Genomic DNA, 26937 nt, shown 5'->3' with positions numbered 1-26937 from the left:
CTTCTTTTACAGTTACTGCTGTGATGTAATACTTACAGGCTTACAGCCACGAAGAAAGAAATACAAGGTATTGCACTAGTGTTACTTTGTAACTGTCAGAAAACCACAATGGTAGCCATTTACCAAGTTCAGAACACCAAAAAACTGCCTGGTGAAACAGCAATATGAAATGTAATAAAATCCTCTCTTTCTACTTAACTGTGCAACCAGCAAGTTGGTGAGATGTCGAAAGACCCAGTATGTTAAAATTCCAGCCAAAAAAAAAAAAAAAAACGATAGAGCTTATACCCTTCCTTGCTAAAACGAATAAAAATGGCTTTTAGATAGACTTTACCATGTTAAAAGGAGAAGAAAAAGAAGAACTGCACAACACTGAAAGCTGTGCCAAAAAAAAAAAAAAAGTAGGGACAAAGAAGAAGAGAAGCAGAGCCTTCCAAGTGTAGCATAAAAGTACTGGCTGGACTGTTTCCACTGTGGTGGATTCAGAATCAAAGCCCTTGGCTGTGCTGGTGGCTCCCAATCGAGAGAATTATTGCTCCTTCATAGTGCTCCTGATGGCGAACGCATGCACTAAACACGTGCCACTCCCACTGCTTCCACCTCCAGTGTGGACATCACTACCTCCTCCCCAGGGGTCTTGGACCTACCAAGTAAAGCTAGGAGCCACCAGAAGGCACCGCTTCTCTTCTCATCTATCCACATACCGAGTGTCTTCTAGCTCTACAACCAGTGGCCACTGAGTCAAGCACGTCGGCATATTAGCATTTTCACAGGCCCCCATCCATATACTGATAACCTATATCAGGGATATGCAATTAGCGGACCTCCAGCTGATGCAAAACTACAAGTCCCATCATGCCTCTGCCTCTGGGTGTCATGCTTGTGGCTGTCAGAGTCTTGCTATGCCTCATGGGACTTGTAGTTCTGCAACAGCTGGAGGTTCGCCAATTGCATATCCCTGACCTATATACTAACTTTGGACTGGTTTCTGCTAGTGCGACAGATACAGAAAAGGGGGTGGTAAGTAGGGACAAAGGACTAGTCACCAGTATGGCCTGGTTTCCTCGTAGCTAACCTTTCCTCATTAGTAACTTATGACTAGTTGTAAAGCTTTCTATGTATAAAAAGCAGCCATTGTGGTAGAGGACCAGCAGGACTTCTTCCTCATTTCAGAGCCTCCAGCATGGAGAACAGCGAGCAGCACAGTAGTGACATGACTAAGTTTCACTTCAAATCACCTAAGACTACAAGTCAGAGGCAGCAGTACCTTAGATCTCACACTGCAGATATGCAGCTATGACGCTGGAAGCAAAGATACCTCCACATATCAGGAAGGGCAAAGCTTTTTTTTTCCCCAGGAGAAATTCGAGACAAAATACTGTTTAAATTTATTTACTGCAACATTTCTAAGTGTCCCCCTACAACACAGCAAATCTTTGCTTTTTGAATTCAGGTAATATTCAGGTCCACTTTACATTTTTAAAGTTTACACGTTGATAGAGATGAAGATTTTACTCCCCACACCCTTGTCACAGTCCTTCACCGAAACACACAATATGAAAACTACAACTTTTACATCATCCAACATAGTACACCTAAATAAAATACAAAAAATAAATGCATAAAAAATAAAAGAAAATAAAAAACACAAGAAAGCAACACCATCATTGAACTAAACCTATCAAGAGAAATGTGAAGGTTGCCTTTATTGACCTACTGAAAATGCTAGCTACCTGGGTGCTGACTATGGCTTCATGCTGACTGGGGACATGTACAAAGATTGGGAAAATTTACAGAAAAGTCAAAAGTCTTTATTCAAATATTAGGTTTTTAGCATGTGCCTAATTTTCACAAGAAAATGTCAGTAATGGCAATCTCCATATTTTCTACACACTATTCCACTAAGTTTCTCTTGTAGCCTACACAACTTGCACCCAGGGCCGGATTAACATAGGGGCTATTGGAGCTGCAGCTCCAGGCCCCTTTCTCAAGATAGGCCCATTTGCCCAAAAAAAAAAAAAAAAAAAAAAAAAATCAAAAAAAAAAAAAAGATTGACTTTGAGAATTGTAGCTCGGCGATCAGGAGTCACAGAGACCCCACATTTGGGGGGTAGGTAGCTAAAGACCCACTCCAGCACTGGTTCAAATATGGGGCTGCTATCATCTATGGTTCCGGAGATACAGGGCTCCTTGCGCAGCCTGTCAGAAGCTACATACAGAGCGACAGTATAAATACAAGCTGGAACACTCTGCAGCAGACTGAGAGGATGAACTCACAGAGCTTATAATAATTATTTGTAGATAACTTATGATAATTAACCCCTTGCCACCCAGGCCCATTCTGAGACTTCTCTCCTACATGTAAAAATCATCATTTTTTTTATGCTAGAAAATTACTCAGAACCCTCAAACATTATATATTGTTTTAGCAGACACCCTATGGAATAAAATGGTGGTGTTTGCAACTTTTTATGTTATACGATATTTGCGCAGCAATTTTTCAAACTTTTTTTTGGAAAGAAACTGTTTCATTCATAAAAAAAAACACTAAAGTTAGCACGATTTTGCTTTACATTTTTTTACAGGTTACATGTTTAGAGTTACAGAGGAGGTCTAGTGCTAGAATTATTGTTCTCGCTCTAACAATCGTGGCGTATGTAACCTGTGTGTATCTGGCTCTGATACTAACCAGTGCTTACCCAGGGACTGACTAGTATCTCTCCCCAGCCTGTCCCCACACACCCTCTCACCTGCTGACCTGTGAATGGGGCGATCACTCCCGCAGTGTTATTGTGTTCTGCCAGTCAATACAATGATTAGTGTTGCCAACTATAGCTGGCAGCACTGATTGTTTTGGGGAAAACCTGACAGGCTGGTTGTACTCAAGTTGGTTAATAGGTTGACTTGTGTAAAACCAGCTAGCCCATACATAGATCGACAATGGCTGGTCTCTGCTTAATTGGTGTAATTTCAATCCATGTCTGGCCCACTTAACCACTACACAGTCCCTAAACATCCTTCCACAAACCTTTACATTTTTCCTTCCCAGATTACTTCATCCTCCTCTCCTATACATAGTGCCCGCTGTCATACTCTCCACACTTCTCTCCTGTACATACTGCTCACTGTCATATCCTACACACTTCTCTCCTATACATAACACCCGTTGTCTTATCCTACACACTCCTCCTCTCTTGTAAATAGTGCCCACTGTCATACACTTCTCTCCTGTACATATTGCCCACTGTCATACCCTCCATACTCCTCTCCTATACATAGTGCCCACTGTCATACCTCCAACACTTCTCTCCTATGCATAGCACCCACTGTCATACCCTCCGCACTCCTCTCCTGTACATACTACCCACTGTCATACCCTCCGCACTCCTCTCCTGTACATACTACTCACTGTCATACCCTCAATACTTCTCTCCTATACATAGCGCCCACTGTCATACTTTACACACTCCTCTCCTGTACATACTACTCACTGTCATACCCTCCATACTCCTCTCCTATACATAGTGCCCACGTCATACCCTCCCTCCACACTCTTCTCCTGTAATTACTGCTTACTGTCCTACTCTCCACACTTCTCTCCTGTACATAGTGCCCACTGTCATGCCCTCCACACTCCTGTACATATTGTTCACTGTCATACCCTCCACACTCTTCTCTTATACATTGTGCCCAATGTCATACCCTCTACACTCCTCTGCTGTGCATACTGCCCACTGTCATACCCTTCACACTTCTCTCCTGTACAAAGTGCCTTCTGCCATACCCTTTGCACTCCTCTCGTGTACATAGTGCCCACTGTTAGACCCTCCACATTCCTCTCCCTCACCTGCACATACTTCCCACTTGTATACCATCCATACTCCTTCCCTATGCCTCTTACCCACAAAAACTGTTCTTTAAAATTATACTGAATATCCTCAATGTTACCAGCTCTAGAATGGGCACTTTTGTCAGTTCAACTAAAGGAAATCTCACAGTCCTCATATTTGTTCTGCCCCATTATTAGTACTTATTTCATTTTGTAATTACTATTGTGATGTATAGAGGAACACGGGGGATGTCAGCTACTATAAATATAGCACTTGTAAAGAAAAGCGTCCCTGAAAATATTTTTGAAATGTTGACAACTATGCACTTAGGCACTGCCCAAGGGCCACAGGGTCAGTAGGGGGCCCCATGAGAGGCTTGTGATATTAAAGCGGTAGTAAACTTTTCTAACATTACTACTTTTTAGAGGCCCTGGGGTAGGTTATGCCATAATGTACAAGTATGCACAGCATATTAGCATATTAGGGTACACTTAAATTGTCAGACTGAGCCCTCCAGTGCTGTGCTGTGATCAACCGGCGGGGCCCCGGGCACTTCCATCTTCACCTGGTCTTCCTTCTGGGTTCTGTGCCTTCCGTCACTTGCCTTGGCCAGGCTGCGTTGATGTCATTCCCACACATGCCCATGTGCATCCTCTCTCTCTCATCCCCCCCTTTCTCTCACATCCTCCCTCCCTTACCCCTCACACCTCTTTCACCCCCTTTCTCTCTCTCTCTCTTTCTCATCCTCCCTCTCTCTCTTTAATTTAATTTGTTATCACAAAAAATAGTTGCATTTTTATTTACTTATTGTTTATAAAAGGCCCCACCAAAATCCTCAGCACCAGGCCCATGATGTTCTTAATCTGGCCCTGCTTGCACCTCCTTTAATGTTATATCATTTCAGGGGAAAAACTGTAGCTTAAAAGGGGTTGTATGGGGTTTTTTTTTTTTTTTTTAAATAACTAATATGTTACACTTACCTCCACTGTGCACAGAGTGGACCCGATCCTCCTGTTCTGGGGTCCCTCAGCGGCTGTCTCAGCTCCCCCGCAATAGCTAACCCCCTCTGGGAAGCTCTATCCCGAGGGGGGTTAGCTTGCATGCGCGCTTCCCTGTCATACACGCTGCACTTCCATAGACACAGCGTGTATGACATGGTCCAGCCCCCCCAGCGGGCCACGTCATTTGATGTGATTGACAGCAGCGTGAGCCAATGGCTGCGCTGCTATCTATCCTAGCTGTCCAATCAACAGCCAGACTCTGAAGATGGCGCCGGGGACGCGCACAGCAGGTGAACAGGCTCAGGTAAGTAAACGAGGGGGGGGGGGGGGGGGGGAGGGGCTGGTGGACTCTAAAGGAGTTAAATTTTCGTACATACAAGTCTCGTTCATCCTAACTGCCTAGCCTTCATTTCTCTCACTCACTGGGGCCATCGTCCATGCACCTGCACATTTGTTTTACATAGCCTGGTGGATTTCTACCTATTATGTTGGGAGAACTGATATAAAAGACATTGGGGTTGATTTACTAAAACTGGAGAGTGCAAAATCTGGTGCAGCTCTGCATGGTAGCCAATCGGCTTCTAACTCCAGCTTGTTCAATTAAGCTTTGACAAAATCTGGAAGCTGAAAAGCGAACTAGGAGAAGGTTTACCTTTGGGAACACATGTTGCACCCGTTTTTAGGATGGACGTGTAACAGGTTCCCAAAGCTGCAGGCAATGCCGGAGTAGCGGAGTGTCTATGTTATGTTTTTCTATTAATGTAAGCAATGCAGGGCAGGGATATACAATTAGCGGACCTCCAGCTGTTGAAAAACTACAAGTCCCATCGTGCCTCTGCCTGTCTTGCTATGTCTCATGGGACTTGTAGTTCTGCAACAGCTGGAGGTCCGCTAATTGCATATCCCTGGTGTAAGGAGTCCCTGCATGCAAGGGTGACTCCAATAGATGCTGCAAGAGAAAAGAGGCACCCTGAAAGATGAAGACTAAGGCAGCAGTCATGGCATCAGCTTAAGTTGGAACATAAGCAAGTATTAACATAAATAAGCTGCATAAATCAGCTGCTGGAAATATTAAAAAAATTCTGGACCAGGTTAGTCTTAAATGCAAAATTGGCATCCGCGTCTCCTCCCCTCCTCCTTCCTGCCTTCCTTCATGAGACGGCTGAAAGCAAAACAGTGCTCTCTCTCTCTGGAGTGGGCTCACTGTTTCTAACAGCATGTTAAACAAGTCCTGCACTCAAAGTGGTTGTAAACCCTTACAAACCACTTTGACCTACAGGTAAGCCTAGATTAAGGCTTACCTGTAGGTAAGCCTAGATTAAGGCTTACCTGTAGGTCCAAGAAATATATTTGCCGAAAGACAGGCACCGCTGTCTCCGACGCATGCGTCGTAGACAGCGGTGCGCACCACAGTTAACGGCGATATACCGCGAGTGGCGGCTCCCGTGCGCATGCGCGGGAGTGACATCAGGGTTTACTTCCTCTTTAAACCCCGCGGTGCTGCACACCGATAATGGTCCTCCTGCTGATCATACCGACAAGCTGATCCTTAATGCTGTGTACTGACAGATTTCCTCCATAGAGCACTGTTCTTAGCTTTGCCTTGCTAACACTGCCCTGTCCTGATCCTGTCTGACATACTAAGGCAGGCTGCATGATGGGCACTGTTAGGCTGCATTTAAAGGAACCTGGTGAGGCAGCATTGATCTCCTGTACCACGTCCCCCAGTCTCTGACCATCTGCTGTACCACGTCCCCCAGTCTCTGACCATCTGCTGTACCACGTCCCCCAGTCTCTGACCATCTGCTGTACCACGTCCCCCAGTCTCTGACCATCTGCTGTACCACGTCCCCCAGTCTCTGACCATCTGCTGTACCACGTCCCCCAGTCTCTGACCATCTCCTGTACCACGTCCCCCAGTCTCTGACCATCTCCTGTACCACGTCCCCCAGTCTCTGACCATCTCCTGTACCACGTCCCCCAGTCTCTGACCATCTCCTGTACCACGTCCCCCAGTCTCTGACCATCTCCTGTACCACGTCCCCCAGTCTCTGACCATCTCCTGTACCACGTCCCCCAGTCTCTGACCATCTCCTGTACCACGTCCCCCAGTCTCTGACCATCTCCTGTACCACGTCCCCCAGTCTCTGACCATCTCCTGTACCACGTCCCCCAGTCTCTGACCATCTCCTGTACCACGTCCCCCAGTCTCTGACCATCTCCTGTACCACGTCCCCCAGTCTCTGACCATCTCCTGTACCACGTCCCCCAGTCTCTGACCATCTCCTGTACCACGTCCCCCAGTCTCTGACCATCTCCTGTACCACGTCCCCCAGTCTCTGACCATCTCCTGTACCACGTCCCCCAGTCTCTGACCATCTCCTGTACCACGTCCCCCAGTCTCTGACCATCTCCTGTACCACGTCCCCCAGTCTCTGACCATCTCCTGTATAAATTTTTTTTTTTTTTTTTTTAACAGTCCTTTTCGGTATCAGTTTTCGGCCTAGTGCATTTTTCATTTTCGGTATTGTTTTCAGCACCAAAAAACCCATTCGGTGCCGCCCTATATATTCATATTACCAAAATGTATGCTTATTAACACATTACACTGTATATTCCGGGAGTAAGAATCACCTAATAGTGCAAAAAAATTGAGTCTCTGACCCAAAAAAAAAAGGAAGATATAGCAATCCTGTCATTCACCCCATAGCAATAATACCTTGGACAAATAAATGCTCAGTACATGTCTTTATGCTCCTAAAAGGAGGATTTTATTTTTTTCCATTTAATGTAAAAGTGGTGCAGACAGAGTGATGACGATTTGTAGGGGCCATTCATCCTTTGTCAGCTGCTACAAACATTTGCCCAGCTGCTATTGTAGTGGGGATACCATTATCTATATGTTACATATTTTGGTCAACACTTTTCAAGTTCTCTCATTTAATAGCAAGTAAGAATTGCTTGTTTTATATGTATTTGCTACCCATTTCTATGGAGCATATGAAGATGGAGGTACGGCACTCCCAAAATATTCTCACTGTATGTACTTTTTATGTTACAATAAGGATTTGTGACATGAGGATTTAATCCTTTTTAAATTCAGTGGGTCCTGTCCCGATCTTTTTTTCACATTTTATTTTTGTACAAACTGATTTATATTGTCCCCCAGTTTTAAAAGGAAGAAGTGTGGACTTAAAAAAAAAAAAAAAAATTATATATATATATATATATATATATATATATATCTCCATACTCTCCTCCATCTGCAGCATCTGTCCATTCACATAAGGAGCCATGACCCCTGTTATCAGCAGACTGTGGGTCACAGGAAGACAAAAGTAACTGTACTCCTGTGAGCCACCAGAGAAGCGTGGTCAAAAGAGGACACACAGTACTTCTCTTACAACATAGCTTCAACCAAATAGGCGAAGTTTCATTTTTTCAGCCCTCCTCCTCTGCTCCTGTTTGAAATGAAACTTTTGGGGAGGGGGAACCAAATTTTGACAGGTACCCGCTCCTACTTCCACACTTCCGCTCTGATTGCCTAAGCAAAAGTTCTCCTTCCCCCTCATTTCCGCATTCTTCTGAAACACGTGACAGGTTCCAAAAGACTGCAGGACCAGTCACAGTGTTCAGTGCCGCTCACGCATAGAAGTGGGCAACTGGCTGTGACGCCACAAGCTATCAGATACAGGTGCCCATAGAAAAAGAGGACACAAAGTGATAAACGGCTGGGCTGAGCACACTGCTGGATCGTGAGACAGGCGAGTGGCTGTTTGTGAAAAGTCAGCACCTACATTTTTTTTTAGATGACAATTTTACATTTTTACATAGGATACTGGAGCTCATCTTTAATTAATTGTTTTCCAAGATGGACCTTTATTTTTTTTATTTTACAAGGAGTGGATCAAAGCAGATCTATAGAAGCAAAATAAAAAAAAGGAAAGAAAGGGGAAAAGATCGAAGGCTTTATATTTTGGATATTATGGTTAGACCCATTATGAATGACTATTGAAGACTCAGCAGTTTTAATCTCCTTATAAAGTAGATTAAATGGCTTTCACAATCAAACAAACATTCACTGGTGGAGAATACATGACTCCTATTTAAAAACGTATGGACCCGGTTCTCCACCACAAAATGTCTGTGAAAGTCCTGTCCTCTGCTTTATAAATAGACCGAGAGAATTCTTTATGGAGGGACTGCTGGATGGATTCATCCGATCACATGCAGAATATTAACCTGTAAAATTTGCCAGGATTTTTGGGAACAATAATCCTATGCAAGAAAACATATTCTGAATAAAGTTTAACATCAACACCAATGGGGTTATGCAGCATTACAAATGTCCAAAAACTTGGGTTTATTAAATTTAATAACTAAAAATCAATTCAAAGCTTTCTTTGAGAGAAAGTCTATGTGCTATGCATCTGTACAGGTGCAGTGGCTACATGGACACAATCATTTTGATTGTTGGCTCAACAAATAAGAAATGCTTCTTAAAGTGGTAATAAAAAATAAAAATAAAACTCTTCCCCTACAAGTTAAGAGCATAATGTGCATACTAGCACATTATGAAAGACTTCCCTTAAAACCAACCCCTCCATTGGCACACGGTCACCACTGACAGGGCTTCCAACTTCACCTGTTCTTCCTTCCGGGTTCACAGGCTCCGGCTGTTTAAATGGCAGAACGGGAGTCAGGGCTGCGGCACAGCGCTCCCAATGGTCGGCATGCCGTCCATTTTTGAGAGCAGTGTGCATGCACTCGTGACGTCACTGGCTGCTACGAACATAAAGACTTATTATAGGCTTACCTGTAGGTATAAAACAAGCAGACTTTATTAGCACTTTAACCCCTTCCTGCCCGTGCTATAGCCAAAAGACGGCTACAGCGTGGCTCTCCAAGTTCTAGGATGGCGTCCTTCAAGAACTGGGGCTCCCGTACCACCTAGGGTGCACATCGGCCATGATCTGTGCCCACTGTGTTTTTTGGACACAGCTGATCACAGACCATAGTATAGGGCCAATCACAGCGGCCCTTTACCATGTGATCAGCTGTGTCCAATCACATGTATACAGACTTGCTGTTTATTAGCAGACCTTTCCTCACACGCTGTCTGTGTGAGGGAACGAGCGCCAGTAACCAGCAAAGTTGACAGGGCACAGCGAGTACATTCTTTACACTCAAGATCAGGGCACCGATTACCAGCCACGCCTCACCAGCGCCCGATTACCAGCCACGCCTCACCAGCGCCCGATTACCAGCCACGCCTCACCAGCGCCCAATTACCAGCCACGCCTCACCAGCGCCCAATTACCAGCCACGCCTCACCAGCGCCCAATTACCAGCCACGCCTCACCAGCGCCCAATTACCAGCCACGCCTCACCAGCGCCCAATTACCAGCCACGCCTCACCAGCGCCCAATTACCAGCCACGCCTCACCAGCGCCCAATTACCAGCCACGCCTCACCAGCGCCCAATTACCAGCCACGCCTCATCAGCAAAGAAAACTAATTAATTACTTATTTGCAAAACTGTATAACAGAAAAACGAAGAAAAAAAAAACTTTTTTTGTTTGTTTAGCAAAAAATAAAAACCCCAGTAGTGATTAAACACCAACAAAAGAAAGCTGTCTCGAGAAAGCGATAAAAATTTAATTTGGGTACAGTATTGCACGACAGCGCAATTGTCATTCAAAATGTGGCAGAGCTGAAAGCAGAAAATTGGCCTGGGCAGGAAGAGGGTGAAAGTAGCCAGTATTGAGGTGCATAAACCCAAACGTTGGGCACAAAGAAAAAAAAAGAAAAAGGGGGCTAAATGTGCGTTACTTCAAGAAAGTTGCAGAAGAGGGGCTGTACTGCTTTAGTTTCTCCTCAATCTTGACTGGTCCCCATAGTCAACCTCTCTAAGCCGCACACAGCAAAAATTCAAGTCATGCGTTTCTATATTCCACATTTTCTACTTTTCAAATATCACCTGCTGCCCTCTAAAGATGAGAAGAGGGACGCAAGTCTTGAGCTAAACAATGACAAGCATACAAATCTCACTGCAAGTTCAAATTTTACCTGAGCAATAAATGTATTCTACAACGCGTTTTGACTTTTGTTCTGTGTAAACATGATATCCATGGCAATAGGAGATAAAAAGTTTTGGAAATGATTTCAGCTTTCGCTTAACTTTGAGAATCGTTTCCTTGTCAGCGAAGTGAAAATAATGGCAGGAATCAACTTTTATTTATCGTCTGTATAAATGAAGTGTGCATTCTACGTATTTTCTATTAACCTCTTGTTTGTCAAGGTACATTTATAAACATCATTGGAGATCAAAGGGGTTAAAGCAATCTCGCAGCTGCTCGGTATTGATTTTATCAGTGAACTCGGTGTATTAAAAGGCATTCCCCTTTAAAGAGTAAGTAAACTTCCTCTGCTGACATTTACCTATAGGTAAGCCTATAATAAGACTTACCTATAGGTAGTGAAAATATCTCCTAAAACGTGTACTGTTAAAAAGATATGTAGATTACATGCAGCCAGCGACATCCCTGGCACATGCACTCTGAAGGAACGGCTACGAATGCTGTTCCTTCCGAGCCATTAAAGGCGGCTCACATATGTGGCAGTGACATTATTGCTGCTCCGGTCAATCACAGCGCCAGAGCCTATGAACCTGGAATAAACTCAGAGGGGAAAATGCCAGCCGTCACAGCAGTGTGCGGTTGCCGCTGCAACAGCTTCGCTCTAAGCCATTTCATAATGAGCTAGTATGCTATGCACACTAGCTCATTATGCCTTTGTATTACCGTATATACTCAAGTATAGGCCGACCCCAGTATAAGCCGAGGCCCCCAATTTACCCCAAAAAAACTGGGAAACTTATTGACTCGTGTATAAGCCAAGGATGAGACATCCCTGTGTCCCGTCCATCCCTGTGTCCGTCCCTGTGTCTCGTCCGTCCCTGTGCTGTGCTGTCCGTCCATCCCTGCCTACCTGTGCCAATCTGCAGCCTCTGTGTGCCACGCTCTCCTCCTGGCAGACGGCGGCCATTCCTCTGTTCAAAAGCCGCACCTCCCTCTCTGTGATAGGCGGAACACTCAATTTCCCAGCAGTCAGTGATCCGCCTATCACGGACATCCGCTCATTCTCATACTATGGACGAGGATGAGAGGATGTCCGTGATAGGCGGAACACTGACTGCTGGGAAATTGAGTGTTCCGCCTATCACAGAGAGGGAGGCGCGGCTTTTGAACAGAGGAATGGCCGCCGTCTGTCTGCTCGACACGCTGATCGGGCAGGCAGACGGCGATGACTCGAGTATAAGCCGAGGGGGGCATTTTCAGCCTCAAAAAAGAGGCTGAAAATCTCGGCTTATACTCGAGTATATGCGGTACAGGGTTTTGTTTTTTCCAGAGTTTTCAACCTCTTTAAGCTTTACTCAGACAGGCATCGACACCCGCTCTGTGTGCAGACCGCATTGATTATTGTGCCTGCTTCCGCCCCAATTTGCGCACAAGCAGCCTTTAGAGCAGAGGTCCCAAGCTGGTGGCCCTCCAGCTGTTGCTAAACTACAAGTCCCACGAGGCATTGCAAGGCTGACAGATACAAGCATGACTCCTACAGGCTGAGGCATGATGGGACTTGTAGTTTTTCAACAGCTGGAGGGCCACCAGTTTGAGACCCCTGCTTTAGAGGTAGATGCAGCAACTAGAGCTTTTTCTAAAAAAAAAACAAAAAAAAAAAAAAAATATGCGATTAAAAAAAAAAAACCCAATTCACGATTTGACACCGCGCCAGTCCTGAGGAGCTGCAGGCAGGAGTTTTTAGGCGAGGCCGTGGCTTCGGCCTAGTCCCGACACCGCGCCGGTCCTGGTGGGAAAATAAATAAATAAAAAAACTGAATCAATTTGACCTCTCAACTCGATTCAAGATTTAAATACATTTTTCCCCCAGCCCTAGCAGCAACTCTATGGACAGAGTTGCATTTCAAAATCTGCCATGCACGCAGGAGAGGGAGCACGTTTTCAACAGCTCACCGAGGTCAGAAATTTGCTCCCGTGCGTAGGTACATCCATCAACGGGTATCAAAGCCTGTCTGAATAAAGCCTTACAATACATTCAACAGCCTTGACTTACCTATACTCATGGCTCAGAAAGTCTAATTACACCTTTTATATACAACAATGTTAGAGATGCCGGTGGTGGCGTATAGTTGACAAATAGTCTGCTTTCAATGAATTGCACAGTTGCATCAAAGCCTTAGAGAGAAATATTTCCTTTGAAGCCAAAGCTCCAAGCTACATGGGTGACTTTTATTGCTTGATGCTAAATTATTTAACCATTTACTGAAACTCATGCAACTAGCAAATCGCATCATTTAATGTGGAAATGGAATCACTGCCAAAAAATCGTTTAAAAAGTTCGACTTCAGGAACATGTTACACTTGTGTTTAGGGTTTAAAATGTAACATGGTCCAGCTCTTGCCCCCATCTCCTTCCCTTGCGACAGCAGGGGGGGGGGGGGGTCCTTTCCTCCCACAGCCGCTTTCATATTAAAAATCAGTGCAGCTGTGCGGAGCTCAGCCCACACATCCGTTCATTCACAGGGATCTATGAATGAACAAAGTACAAGCCCCTCTCCTACTGTGGCAGGTAGGTTCCTGGTGCTCAATGGATTACAAGCATTCAGTCCCATTCACTCTTCCTCCTCTTCTAACTAAAAGCTCATACAGGAGGTACAAGCAGAAAGCTAGAGGGATAGTGTGCAGGAGCCTGAGAAGGCACCCATAATTCACCGATTGTGGGTGCAACACTTTGCAGGCTCCAGTAGAAAAAAAAAATGCACCTTTTTTTTTACCTGAAAAAAATAAATATAATTTATATATATATATATATATATATATATATATATATATATATATATATATATATATATATATATATATATATACACACACACACACACACACATTATTTCTTCTTATTGTCTTATAATAGTAAGGGTGAGTTGGGTTTGGAGGGATGTTGTATGAGACCTTGTTTCATGATGTAATATGAAACATGGTCTAAAAAGTAGGTACGTGGAGATCTACCTGCATAACATGGGAGAAGTCAAAGATCACCGGGCACAACGTTGTCTCCTCACACCCGATTTAAACCTCTAATTGCTGTACTACCGTGTCGCAATCACATGCACTGCATGGCAATCATGTGTTTAAATCAGATGGTGAGGAGGCAACATGTCGCCTCCTCACCACCTAACAACACAATCGGATCACTTTTCAGAGGAGCAGTAGTGCCTTCTGCACTTGTGAATGAGCCCTTAGTTGCATTTGGAAGCAGCACGCTTAAGGCTCTTACCCACGTAAAGTTGGGGGTGGTAAAACAGCAGGATATAATAGAACCACCCCTGCGGTGTGTGTAAAACCATGGCGCGTCAGCGTGAAAGTAGCCCTATAACTATAATGCCCAGTGTATGGCTTCATACAGACCTGAAAATCTCTTCTTTCCTGCTGCTGGCACCTCTCTGGAGACCATTAGCAGAGCTGCTCTTTAAATCTCTCAGTAACAAGTAAAATGACCCATGTAGCTTGGGCCCAACTTTTTAGAAGGAAGAGTGCTGACCATTAAAATAGGAAGGCTACAGAAATATTTGCTTAGCAATAGGGAATTCCCGGAGGGAGGAAATCAAGCCTTGCTGTGTTCTACCTCAGAAACACAACATGGATAAAATACATACATATTTCACGTTTAGCAGCTAAAACGTCAAAGCAAATTACATGCAGAAGGGAAAACACATCTGAAGGTTTGTATAATTAGCAGACTGCACCAAGTTGATTGAGCAGACTCTCTTATTAAAATTCACACAGGCCCCAAACCTACAAATAATCCAGTCTGGACCAAGGCAGGCCATACATTATGCAATTTTCTTCCTGTCAAACTGCTGCAGTTGAAGGAGAGAAAATTGCTTGATTCATCCAAACACATTCAGTAGTGATGGGGGGGTAGCGCTCCTGAGGAGCCAATATATTCTGACAGCGAGAGGTTTCCCAGTCAGAATACAATGATCACTGCCAGTTGCTATAGCCACCAGCAGTGATCTTACAAAAAATCCCTGGCAGGTTGGTTGTGGAAGTCAATCGATAGACCAGCTTCAATATAACAAGCTTGCCCATACAAGGATCTAAATTCAGCTAGTTCCTGTTAAACCAGACAAATTTTGATCTATATCTGCGGGAGCTGTCATCCTCCCATTGGCTACGGGCAGGAAGCCCCCATTGAAAACAATCGCAGGGAACCCCTGCAGCCAATCATAAAAAGCCCCATTTCCAAGTGTAAATGGTACCTAACAGTATTTGCTAAAAAGCATAAGTAGCTCAATAAATGGTCAGTCCACCCTAAACTGATATTCCTGTTTTTGATAAGCACTTAAGAGAAGTATGGGATTGGGTTATTTTTTTTCTAGAATTATACTTACCTAGGTGGATGCAGTATCGATCCGATGCTGCATCTGTCCCTCGGGACCTCTACAGCCGATAGTTCGGTTCTGACAGCTCCGTGAGCAGAGAGCTGCAGACTGTCAGTTAAATCTCTCCACTCCCTCCTCGCTCATTGGAGCGCTGGGCTGTGGAGGGGGCAGAGCAACTAACTCAGGCTCTCAGCGGCTTGCTGAGAGGCTGAGCTGGGTATCAGTACAGGGATCTGGCAGATCCAGATTTTTACTGTCACGACGATGCGGACCCTGGACAGACTTCAGTGATGTTAGAGAGTCGGACTGCAGCCCGCTCTCTGCTGAAAACGAATCACAGGAGTGCAAAATGAATTGCACTCCTGCGATCCAGTGGAGAAGTACAGCCACACCAGCTTTGGCTGTACTTCTTTAACCACTTGCTTACTGGGCACTTAAACCCCCCTCAGTCCCAGACCAATTTTCAGCTTTCAGCGCTGATGCACTTTGAATGACAATTGCGCGGTCATACAACACTGTACCCAAATGAAATTTTTATCATTTTTTTCCCACAAATAGAGCTTTCTTTTGGTGGTATTTAGTTACAGCTCGGAGTTTTATTTTTTGCTAAACAAACAAAAAAAGATGCAAAAAAAAAAGATGCAAAAAAAAAAATAAAAATCATGTTTTAATAGTTTGTTATAAAATTTTGCAAACGGGTCATTTTTCTCCTTCATTGAAGTGCGCTGATTAGGCGGCACTGATGGCTGCATTGGTGGGCACTGATGGGCTGCATTGGTGCGCACTGATGGGCTGCATTGGTGGGCACTGATAGGCATAGTTAAGGCGGCACTAATAGGCACAGATAAGGCGGCACCGATGGGCAAAGATGGGCACAGATAAGATGGCATGGATGGGTGGCACGGATAAGTGGCACGGATGGGCACTGATAGGTACCACTGATAGATGGGACTGATGGGCACTGATAGGTGGCACTGATAGGTGGCACTGGGGTGCAGCACCTTTGAGGCACATTGTGGGCACTGTGGGTGGCACTGTCTTTTATTCAGGATGGCACTGCGGTGGGCAGGTGGGCACTGGCAGGGGGCAGGTGGTCAGCTGTATTGCTGGCCGTGATCGGGACTGATGTCCCGATCACGGCCGCCGGTGATCGGCTTTTTTTTCTCTCCTCGCGCTGTCAGCGCGAGGAGGAATAATAGCCGATTACCGGCTCCGTTCTATCACATGATCAGCTGTCATTGGCTGACAGCTGATCACGTGATAAGGGGTCGGGATCGACCCCTTGCACGGATCGGTGATCAGGCGAGTCTCACGGACTCGCCGATCACAGGGCGCGCGCAGGCCGCTCGTACCCGGGACGACGTCAATAGACGTAGTCCCGGAAAAGTAGATCCGCGCTAATGCCGTCATTTGGCAATAGCGCGGATCCCAAGTGGTTAAGAATCAAGCCACCGGACAATTATTTCAGGGACTTTCTGAGATATCAGCACATGAATTCCTGAGTCTGAACGCCACCTGTATGCCAATATCAACGTTCCTACTATTCCTGTTCCAAATGCTACAGGAGGTGCTGGAACATACCGATGCCAGAGAGAGCACCAAAATATTCCAGGTGGACAGGAACAATTTTGTGAAATATTGCAGGGTGATCCCACCACTGGAATATCCAAAACACGCAAGAAGCCAGGGGCTAAATGTAACGTTCAGTCCAATACCAGGGATCAGAAAACATGGCTGGCTTATTCTAGGTTCTCTTGCAGCAGACCCAGTTCCATAAGACAAACAGGCCTAGTCGAACGTGACTGCCATCAGGACTTATCACACAATGCTATATGTACTGACCCAGTAGCATAAGGGCCTTTTTACTCACACAAATCGATCAGGTCCACCTGTCCGCTCTTCAGACCCAATTGGAAGGTCCAAGCATTCCTATGGACCAGCAGGCTTAAACGGACGTGACTCTGCTCACAGACCCCCTGCCGATTGGAATGGATGGCACCCAGGGAAAAGGGCCCCAAGAGGCTGAGCAAAAATTTAATGAAATGTGTATCTATGATACATGGGCGAAACCGGTGTCCAAAAAGGTGACAAAAAAAAAAAAAAAAAAAAAGGGCCTCAGCAGGTGCTTAGCTAGGAAATGCAGTCTGTAAACAGTCAGGACTGAGGTCAGTCCAGATGGCAAGCAGAAGACGTAGAAAGTAAAACAGGCGAGCGGTTAGTCCAGGCGGCAGGCAGAAGACGTAGTCACTAAAACAGGTGAGAGGTCAGTCCAGGTGGCAGGCTGAAGATGTGGTCAGTATACCAGGCAAAAGGTCAGTCTAGGCAACAGGCACAGCCAGTAAAACGTTGGTCCGGGCAGCAGGCATAGCCAGTAAAACATTGGTCCGGGCAGCAGGCATGGTAAGTAAAGCAGGCATTAAGTGTTCCACTTACTGTTCCTCCAGCTTTCTTTCCAATGCCTTTCAATATATCCTCGTTTCATATATGTTCCATATTTACTGTTGCATCCCATGACAAGGCATTATATCTATTTGTGTCTGTAATAGACAATCGCTCCCTTTGGTACATGTCCCCCTGCTGCTGCCTGCTTTCATTCAAGGCATAGGTCCCATCATAGGATGTAGTTCACTTGTATAGTGATGCTAAGGGCCATGCAGCACTTGAGTCTAGTAGAAAGATACATGGAGGATGGGGATGGCATATGGGGCCACATTGGCACCATCTTTTCCTATATCCCTTAGGACATGAGGACATGTGGTTCCTGAGAAAGCCAGGTGTCACCGGCAAATCGGTCAAGCATTTGTTGACACCCAACATCTTCCGCCCCTTTATCAACAGCTTTTGGATAGGCGTAGATATAGCATACCCTGGCCTTGACTAATAACCATGTTATACCCTGTTAAGATTCATGAACTTTGTAACAAGTAGTAGCAGACAGTCCCTAATTTTGCTCTAGCAGCACAAGTCCCCAATTGAAAGCTTTACCTTTTACTTGATTTGTTGTGTGAAGTACAAGTTAAAAGAAACCACAAAATCGAATTTGAATGTCATACCCGCCCCTCTGCCTTCGCATTATTTTAGGTTACGGAAACCTAAAAAAAAAAAAAAAAAAAAAAAAAAAGGGAAGGAGCATAGTTCATTTGTACAGAGAGAAAACTGAAAGAAAAAAAACTAAAAACAAAACACACTACGTTATGAAAAGCCAGAGATGGGAATTAGCAGGTTATACGCAGGATGTGGAAATCAGATAAAGCATCCGAGTGTAGTCTGGTTTAAAATATGATGACATAATTGACAAACTCCATGTATCACCATTCTAATCTTTCTACTACATTCTATAAAAAGCTCCAAACCACTCTGATCACAAGATTTGCAACTACTCAAAAGAGAGAGATGCATCATTATTCACTGCGCAGAGCTATTAAAAACTTCCAATTTCACTTCAGTATTTTAAGTGCAATGCAAAATTGCAACATACATCACATAATACAATCGGACTTAAAAAAGGTGAACAGGGAAACACCGACCCCTGCTGTGAGCCGCATGCCGCCATTGTGTGAACTCAGCCTGAAAGGGTTTTGTTAACACGCAAACAGAAGCAAATGAGATGGAGTTTACTTACACCTAAACTAAAAACGATTCACCCAAAACATTTTTTTTTTTTCTTTAAACATATACTATAAAAAAAAATAAAAAAAAAATAAAAATAAAAAAAAACACCCCACACACTACATTACAATAAAAAAAAAAGGCAAGGTTTTGTAAAATCAACCACTTCCTGTTCTAGGGCGACAACACTGTCTCTGTTTCACAACTGTACTCTGTGTTGTCACCATGCAACAAAGGAGGAGGCTAAAAATCAAGCCACATTACACAGAAATAGTGCCCCATATTCAACACCAGGAATCCAGCCCTGAGAATGCCATGCAGCCATTGCTGGAGTGTACGTATGGAGGAAGAAGCTGCAAAGCCAGCAGCACTGGGATGAAAAAAGTGAAACAAAGTATTCTAAACATAAAATGTCGATTGTTATTAATAAACAGTGCTTTAACAAACTACCAGTGTGGGTTGCCTGTGTTCTGCCAAAATTAAACTGGCAGAATGTGCAACCCGCATCTCTTCCTGTGACGGGGAATCAGCTGCATCGCCAAACAGCGCTCACTACACATGCGCAAGGCGTCATACATGCCTTCAGTGGCTGACGTCGGTGCACAAAGGAATTTGCCTGACAAAATGCCCGGCTGACTACAGCGCATGCACAAGGCAGAAATCAACTAACACTTACAAAAATTACGTTAAGCCCATCTTGGTACACCTTATGCTCGACCTCATCACATCTACAGTAAGAAGGCGGGGCAGCGAACCTCTTGCTACACTAAAACCCATTTTGAATTTGTCAACTAATTTAAAGCAATCGAGTCAGCTTATCTACTTAAATATAGTATATTTCCATGTACAAGGTGGTGTTCTAACAAAATGAGCAACCTGTGCAAATGAAAATGTCCAAATTGGGCTCAATTAGCCACTTTCCCTCCCTGGTGTCATGTGACTCGTTAGTTTCACAAGGTCTCAGGTGTGAATGGGGAGCAGGTGTGTTAAATTTGGTGTTATCGCTCTCACTCACTGGTCACTGGAAGTTCAACATGGCACCTCATGGCAAAGAACTCTTTGAGGATCTGAAAAAAAATTATTAATGCTCTACATAAACATGGCCTAGGCCAGTGATTGCAAACCTCGGCACCCCAGATGTTTTGGAACTACATTACCCATGATGCTCATGCACTCTGCAGTATAGCTGAGCATCATGGGAAATGTAGTTCCAAAACATTTGGAGTGCCAAGGTTCGCCATCACTGGCCTAGGCTATAAGAAGATTGCCAAGACCCTGAAACGGAGCTGCAGCATGGTGGCCAAGACCATACAGTGATTTAACAGGACAGGTTTCACTCAGAACAGGCCTCGTCATGGTCGACCAAAGAAGTCGAGTACACTTGCCCGGCGTCATATCCAGAGGTTGTCTTTGAGAAAATAGACATAAAAGTGCTGCCAGCATTGCTGCAGAGGTTGAAGGGGTGGGGGGTCAGCCTGTCAGTGGTCAGACCATACGCTGCACACTGCATCAAGTTGGTCTGCATGGCTGTCGTCCCAGAAGGAAGCCTCGTCTAAAGATGATGCACAAGAAAGCCTGAAAAGTTTGCTGAAGACAAGCAAACTAAGGGCATGGATTACTGGAACCATGCCCTGTGGTCTGACGAGACCAAGATAAATTTATCTGGTTCAGATGGTATCAAGCGTGTGTGGCGGCAACCGGGTGAGGAGTACAAAGACAAGTGTGTCTCACCTACAGTCAAGCATGGTGGTGGGAGCGTCATGGTCTGGGGCTGCATGAGTGCTGCCGGCACTGGGGAGCTACAGTTCATTGAGGGAACCATGAATGCCAACATGTACTGTGACATACTGAAGCAGAGCATGATGCCCTCCCTTCGAAGGCTGGGCCGCAGGGCATTATTCCAACATAGCTAACCTAACACACACCTCCAAGAAAACCACTGCTAAAACAGCTGAGAGTCAAGGTGATGAACTGGCCAAGCATGTCTCCAGACCTAAACCCTATTGAGGATCTGTGGGGAATCCTCAAATGGAAAGTGGAGGAGCGCAAGGTCTCTAACATCCACCAGCTCCGTGATGTCATCATGGAAGTGGAAGAGGACTCCAGTGGCAACCTGTGAGGCTCTGGTGAACTCCATGCCCAAGAGGGTTAAGGCAGTGCTGTAAAATAATGGTGGCCACACAAAATAGACACGTTGGGCCCAATTTTGACATTTTCACTTTGAGATCTACTCACTTTTTGTGGTCAGCAGTTTAGACATGTCTGTGTGTTGAGTTATTTTGAGGGGACAGCAAATTTACACTGTTATACAAGCTGTACACTCACTACTTTACATTGCAGCAAAGTGTCATTTCTTCAGTGTTGTCACATGAAAAGGTAATAAAATATTTAGAAAATGAATAGGTGTACGCACTTTTGTGAGATACTGTAAATACACACGTCACGGTATTAGGTATACCTGTTCAATTGCTTGGTAACACAAATTGCTAATCAGCCAATCACATGGCAGCAACGCAATACATTTACGCATCTAAAATGTGGTGAAGACAACTTGCTGAAGTTCAAACCGGACATCAGAATGGGGAAGAAAGGGGATTTAAGCGACTCTGAACAAGGCATGGTTGGAGCCATATAGGCTGGTCTGAGGATTTCAAAGACTGCTGATCTACTAGGATTTTGATGCAGAACCATCTCTAGGGTTTAAAATGAATGGTCAGAGAAAGAGAAAATATTCAGTGAGTGGCAGTTATGTGAACGGAAATGTCTTGTTGATGTCAGAGGAGAATGGACAGACTGGTTGCAGATGATAGAAAGGCACCAGTAACTCAAATAAACACTTGTTACAACCAAGGCATGCAAAATACCATCCCTAAATGCACAACACATAAAACCTTGAAGCAGATGGGCTACAGCAGCAGAAGACCACACTGGGTGTCACTTAAGAACAGGAAACAGATTACAATTCGCACAGGCTAAACAAACGTTGCCTGGTCAACCCGGTCCTAGGAAGGTGTACCTAATAAAGTGGTGTGTATGTATATATTTATTTTTATATTATAAAAATAACTTTAAACTGGCATTCTACCCATTCTGTAGTATACCTTCTAGAACTAATGACAGATGTAACTACACATGACAGATCCCAATCCGCTTCCTTAGCATCAAGTGGTCTGCAGCCTCCAGATCTCCCAAGGATACAGAAGGCAAAAGACAAAAAGCAGTTTCAACTACTACTATCTCTGTTTCTCAAAAAAACTACCAGTATTACTAGAATAACACGGTATGCAATAACGGTGAGCAATAACTACCAATATTACTAGAATAACACAGTGAGCAAAAACTTGACATTTAGCAGATGAGACACAGGAAACCTCCACAACCGCGGCAAGGTTTAATCGGCACTAAGACCTTTCGATTCCTTCAGTTCAGCATTCAAGGTGTGAAAGAAGTGAGGAACATTAAACCGGTGTGGGATGCTCGCTCACATGGTCACATAGAGCTGTACACTGTGAATAGAAGTGTACATCTCTGAGCCCAGGGGTGCAGGTGTTTGAACCCCTGTAAAAAGCAATGACAGGCTGTGTGCTGGTAAAAGTATTTCCGTACAGAAATGGATGGGCACCCCCAGGTACAGACCGTTTAAATCCAGGGGCACACATCTATCCCTGAATGCATGTAAATACTCAGCGGTGATTTTCTCTCACTTCCTGTTAAGTCTCTGGGACATGATGTGAAGGGAAATCTCCCCAGTAAGACAAATACTTCACATCACAACCGTTTTGGGGTTTAAAAAAAAGTGTCTTTAACCACTTCAATACAGGGCACTTTCACCCCCTTCCTTCCCAGCCCAATTTTCAGCTTTCAGCGCTCTAGCGCTTTCAGTGACAATTGCGCGGTCATGCTACACTGTACCCAAATGAAATTGTTATCATTTTGTTCGCACAAATAGTGCTTTATTTTGGTGTTATTTATTCACGACTCCGTTTTTTTTTTTTTTTTGCGATATAAGCGCAAAAAAAGCGGAAATTTGGGAAAAAAACAATATTTTCTTTTTTCTATTTGAAAAGAAATCCAATAAAATCAAATTTTGTCATAAATTTAAGCCAAAATGTATTCTGCTACATGTTTTTGGTAAAAAAAATTCCGTTAAGTGTATAATAATTGGTTTGTGTGATCACGGACATATGTACGCAAATGATCATGTACATATGTGTGCAGGTGATCACGGACATATGTGTGCAGATAATCATTGGGACATGTGATTTTAGTGGGACATATGTGGGGGACATGTTTTTATTATTAGGGACATGTGTTTTTATTATTTGGGGACATGTATGTTTTGGGGACATGTGTGTTTTGGGGACATATGTGGGGACTGTGTTTTCACTGTGTGGTGTGTTGTGTGTTTACACTACACTGATGATCAGTGAGTAAAAAGCTGTGAAAAGCAGCCCATACTCACTGATCATCAGCCGGCTGCAGCGTTCTGCTCTCCTCTTCTCAGCGGTGACTTCCGTGTGAGGAGAGGAGAGCCGATTGCCTAGCAACCGGCTGTTTGTTTACATCACATGACGGCCGTGATTGGACACGGCCGTCATGTGATCAGGAGGGCCAATCACAGAGCCCTCCTGCCGATCTGAGATGTGCCGTGTCCGGGTGACACGAGCACATCGGGATCGCGCCGCTGCGCGGGCGCGCGCGCGCGCGCGATCCCGCTGCTCCTGAATGACGTTCCTGAACGTCCTATCAGGAGCAGGCGGCTCCCACCCGGCCGTATATATACATTGGCCGGGTGGGAAGTGGTTAAAACCCACATCAATAAAAACCTGTCAGTGCATGCTGTTCATACTCCTTCAGTCACTATGGGATTTATTTTCTGTATTGTGAAAAAAAAAAAAAAATACTTGGTTGATTCTGTCCCTCTGTTCACTGTCCCTCCCTCCTGGTCTGTGTCCCTGCTATAGCCCGAGATGGTGTACATCAGCTGTTGCTACATCTACTGAGCATGCTACAGTTTCAGTTCCCTTCCTTGACTTATATATATACATACATACATACATACACACATACACACACATACATACACACACACACCAGTAAATGGCAGTCCCCCTCCCTCCCTCCTACTCCATGCCCACTAACCAGATAAACACTCTGGAGCCAGAATGTTACATGGCAATTGATGGAGTAATCACCTCCCTGTAATTCTAACTACATACAAACAATAGAAGCAGGTTAGATTGGCAGAACCTCCCCCCCAAGAAAGTGATTGTAAACTATCACTTTGTAAAAACAACCCATTGGTATGGATTTTAAGAGGAACCCGCACGCTGAAAAAAAAAAAAATAAAAAAAAAAAAAAAACGGGTGGGGTCCCCTCAAAATCCATACCGGAACCTTATCCGAGCACACAGCCCAGCAGGTCAAGAAAAGGGATGGTGACGAGCAAGCGCCCCGCCCCACCCCCGAACCGTACCAGCCCCAAAGCACCTTGTCCCCATGCTGATGAATATAAGGGCCTCTCCCCGAAACCCTTACCGGTGGTTGCTGAGATCTGCAGGCCTTTTAGAATCTGGAAGCCCCCTTTAACCACTTAAGGACCGAGCCTCTTTCTGAGATTTGGCGTTTACAAGTTAAAAACGATTTTTTTTGCTAGAAAATTACTTAGAAAAAAAATATATAATATTTGGTGGTTCTAACACCCTAGAGAATAAAATGGTGGTCGTTGCAATACTTCATGTCACACCATATTTGCCCAGCAGTCTTACAAGTGCACTTTTTTTTGGAAAAAAATACACTTTTTCTAATTAAAAAATAAGACAAAGAGTAGAGGTAGCCCGATTTTTTTTTATATTGTGAAAGATAATGTTACGCATTTTATACCAAACATGTCACGCTTTAAAATTGCGCCCGCTTGTGGAATGGCAACAACCTTTTACCCTTAAAAATCTCCATTGGCGACGTTTAAAAAAATTCTACAGGTTGCATGTTTTGAGTTACAGAGGAGGTCTAGGGCTAGAATTATTGCTTGAACACCGTTTTCATATGCGGGTGCTACTCACCTACGCGGTCGCTTCTGTGAGGGAGCTTGGAGGGACGGGGCACGTTTAAAAAATTATTTATTTTAACTTTTATTTTTACACTTTTTTTTTTTTTGTGTGTCACTTGTATTCCTATTACAAGGAATGTAAATATCCATTCTAATAGGAAAAAACGCATGGCAGAACATGTACCCCATACTCATTCACATAGGGTGGGGGGACGGGAACTGGGGCTTCCAGATTACGCTAACCCCCCCCCCCCCCCCACAGACCCCAACAACCACCGGCAAGGGTTGTCAGGAAGAGACCCTTGTCCTTAACAATGGGGCAAGGTGCTTTGGGGTGGGTGGGTGCAAGGACACTACGCGCTCCACCCTCCTTTCCTTACCTGCCGGGCTGCATGCTCGGATAAGGGTCTCGTATGGATTTTGGGGGGGGGGGGACCTACGCTGTTTTTTTTACCAGCGTGGGGGTTCCCCTTTAAATACATGCCAGACTGAAGGGCCTGGTGTGGTCTTTAGGGGGAACCCACAAGTCCCTAACACACACTACTACTGCCGGTGGATGTCTGATTCAATGTGACCTGGCCAGGACAGCTAATCGCCATCACCTGTCAGTCATACCACCGGATGCCTTCTGGTTCTTACCTCCAGAAAGGGCACTACAATCCTGATCACAAGTGTGAATGGGGCCTAAATATCTGTATTTGGGATATACCAACAAGGAGAAAACAGAATTAGATTGCAATCATCACTTCTAAATTATACACGGGATAGAAGAGAAAAAAAAAAAGAGATGATCATCCAAAAGAAGTTGACTGCCAAGTTATTATGATCAAGAAAGACTTGCTATTCTTCAAACTCTCTAAAGTCTTCCTTAATCAATCAATCATCGGAGGTACATGCTGGGTAGCCAGCTGCACTGAATCCCAGAAATGTAGACACTGCCTGCTTACCGAGATCTGGTTAGTTTGTAATGATTTTATAAAAAAAATAAAAAAATAAAAAAAAAGAGATCAGATTGCTGACATTATCCCAATGTTGCAGTGGAAGTGGTAACAATTACAGGGGAGCTTTTTTGGGGGGAAAAAAAATGGATTGGGGTTACTGGAAAGCTGCTTTAAGGCTGTCTATACACTATACAATGAGATTGTGCAATCGCTTGTAGCTCTACCAACATATCAGCGCGATGGCCTTAGAAAACGCAAAGGAAAGTGACTGTTTAGGTTTGTCTAATAGTTTTGGTTAATCTAAAGTATATTGTATAATCAGATTGTGATGTGTATGGCCATAGCTGGAAGGGAGGTCATATATAAAACACAACCTACCCTAAAATAAAGATCACATCAAGCAAACAACATGGCTTGTTGGGCTCCTGAGTTGTCCCTCTCAGAAGAGTGGCACACATGACAGTAGGCAGCGATCTAACAACACCCAGGCCATGGTGGATGGGACACATGTATTGTGTAGTAAATGGGAAGCTTCCTCTACATAATACAAGGCTTGTGCATTGTCATGGCCAGCACCGATGACAGATCTGCAGGATACATAGACAGCAGCGATCTCCTCTTACCCGCACAGCTCCTTAGGTGCTCCCCCTGAGGACTGTCCGCTGGTAATGATGATCAGGAGAACAGCTACCAACACGGCTCCCGGGGGTCTCATGCTGCGGCCGAATCAAGAGCACAATCCCGACGGACACACACACAGAGCCAGCGCAAGACAACGTCATGTGACCATCACATGACAGCTCCGCCTACGGCCCGACACGTGATCTGTGCGTGTCTCGTCGTCTCCCTCTAGCGTACAGCGATGGTCACTGCTAGGGTGTTGTGCAAGCTGGGTAGTGACTGTAGGGGGGATCCTGGGGTGTTAAAGGGAACCTACACCAATTAAATCAACTTAAAGCGGAGTACCAACTGTTAAACATTTTTATTTTGTATTTTTTTTATGTATATCTTTTTTAAAAAAATCTTATTAATAGCACTCACGT

At 44.6% G+C, this 26937-nt stretch overlaps 1 protein-coding gene across 1 annotated transcript in view; it reads right to left on the bottom strand.

The window, feature by feature from the left end:
* IGF2R (insulin like growth factor 2 receptor) overlaps positions 1 to 26689 on the bottom strand; it is a 211975-nt gene extending 185286 nt beyond the window's left edge. The window contains exon 1 of the mRNA XM_077486170.1: positions 26518 to 26689. Within this exon, the coding sequence (XP_077342296.1) occupies positions 26518 to 26609 (92 nt within the window). The 5' untranslated portion in view covers positions 26610 to 26689. The remainder of the gene's footprint in view (positions 1 to 26517) is intronic.
* Between the last annotated feature and the right edge of the window lie 248 nt (positions 26690 to 26937).

This window comes from Lithobates pipiens, unplaced genomic scaffold (genome assembly GCF_037356315.1).
Source record: "Lithobates pipiens isolate NorthernLeopardFrog02 unplaced genomic scaffold, aLitPip1_a1.2 Scaffold_18, whole genome shotgun sequence".
In the NCBI taxonomy this organism is placed as follows: Eukaryota; Metazoa; Chordata; class Amphibia; order Anura; family Ranidae; genus Lithobates; species Lithobates pipiens.
The sequence above is the reverse complement of the archived record's forward strand: the minus strand, read 5'-3'. Positions and strand labels throughout refer to the sequence as shown.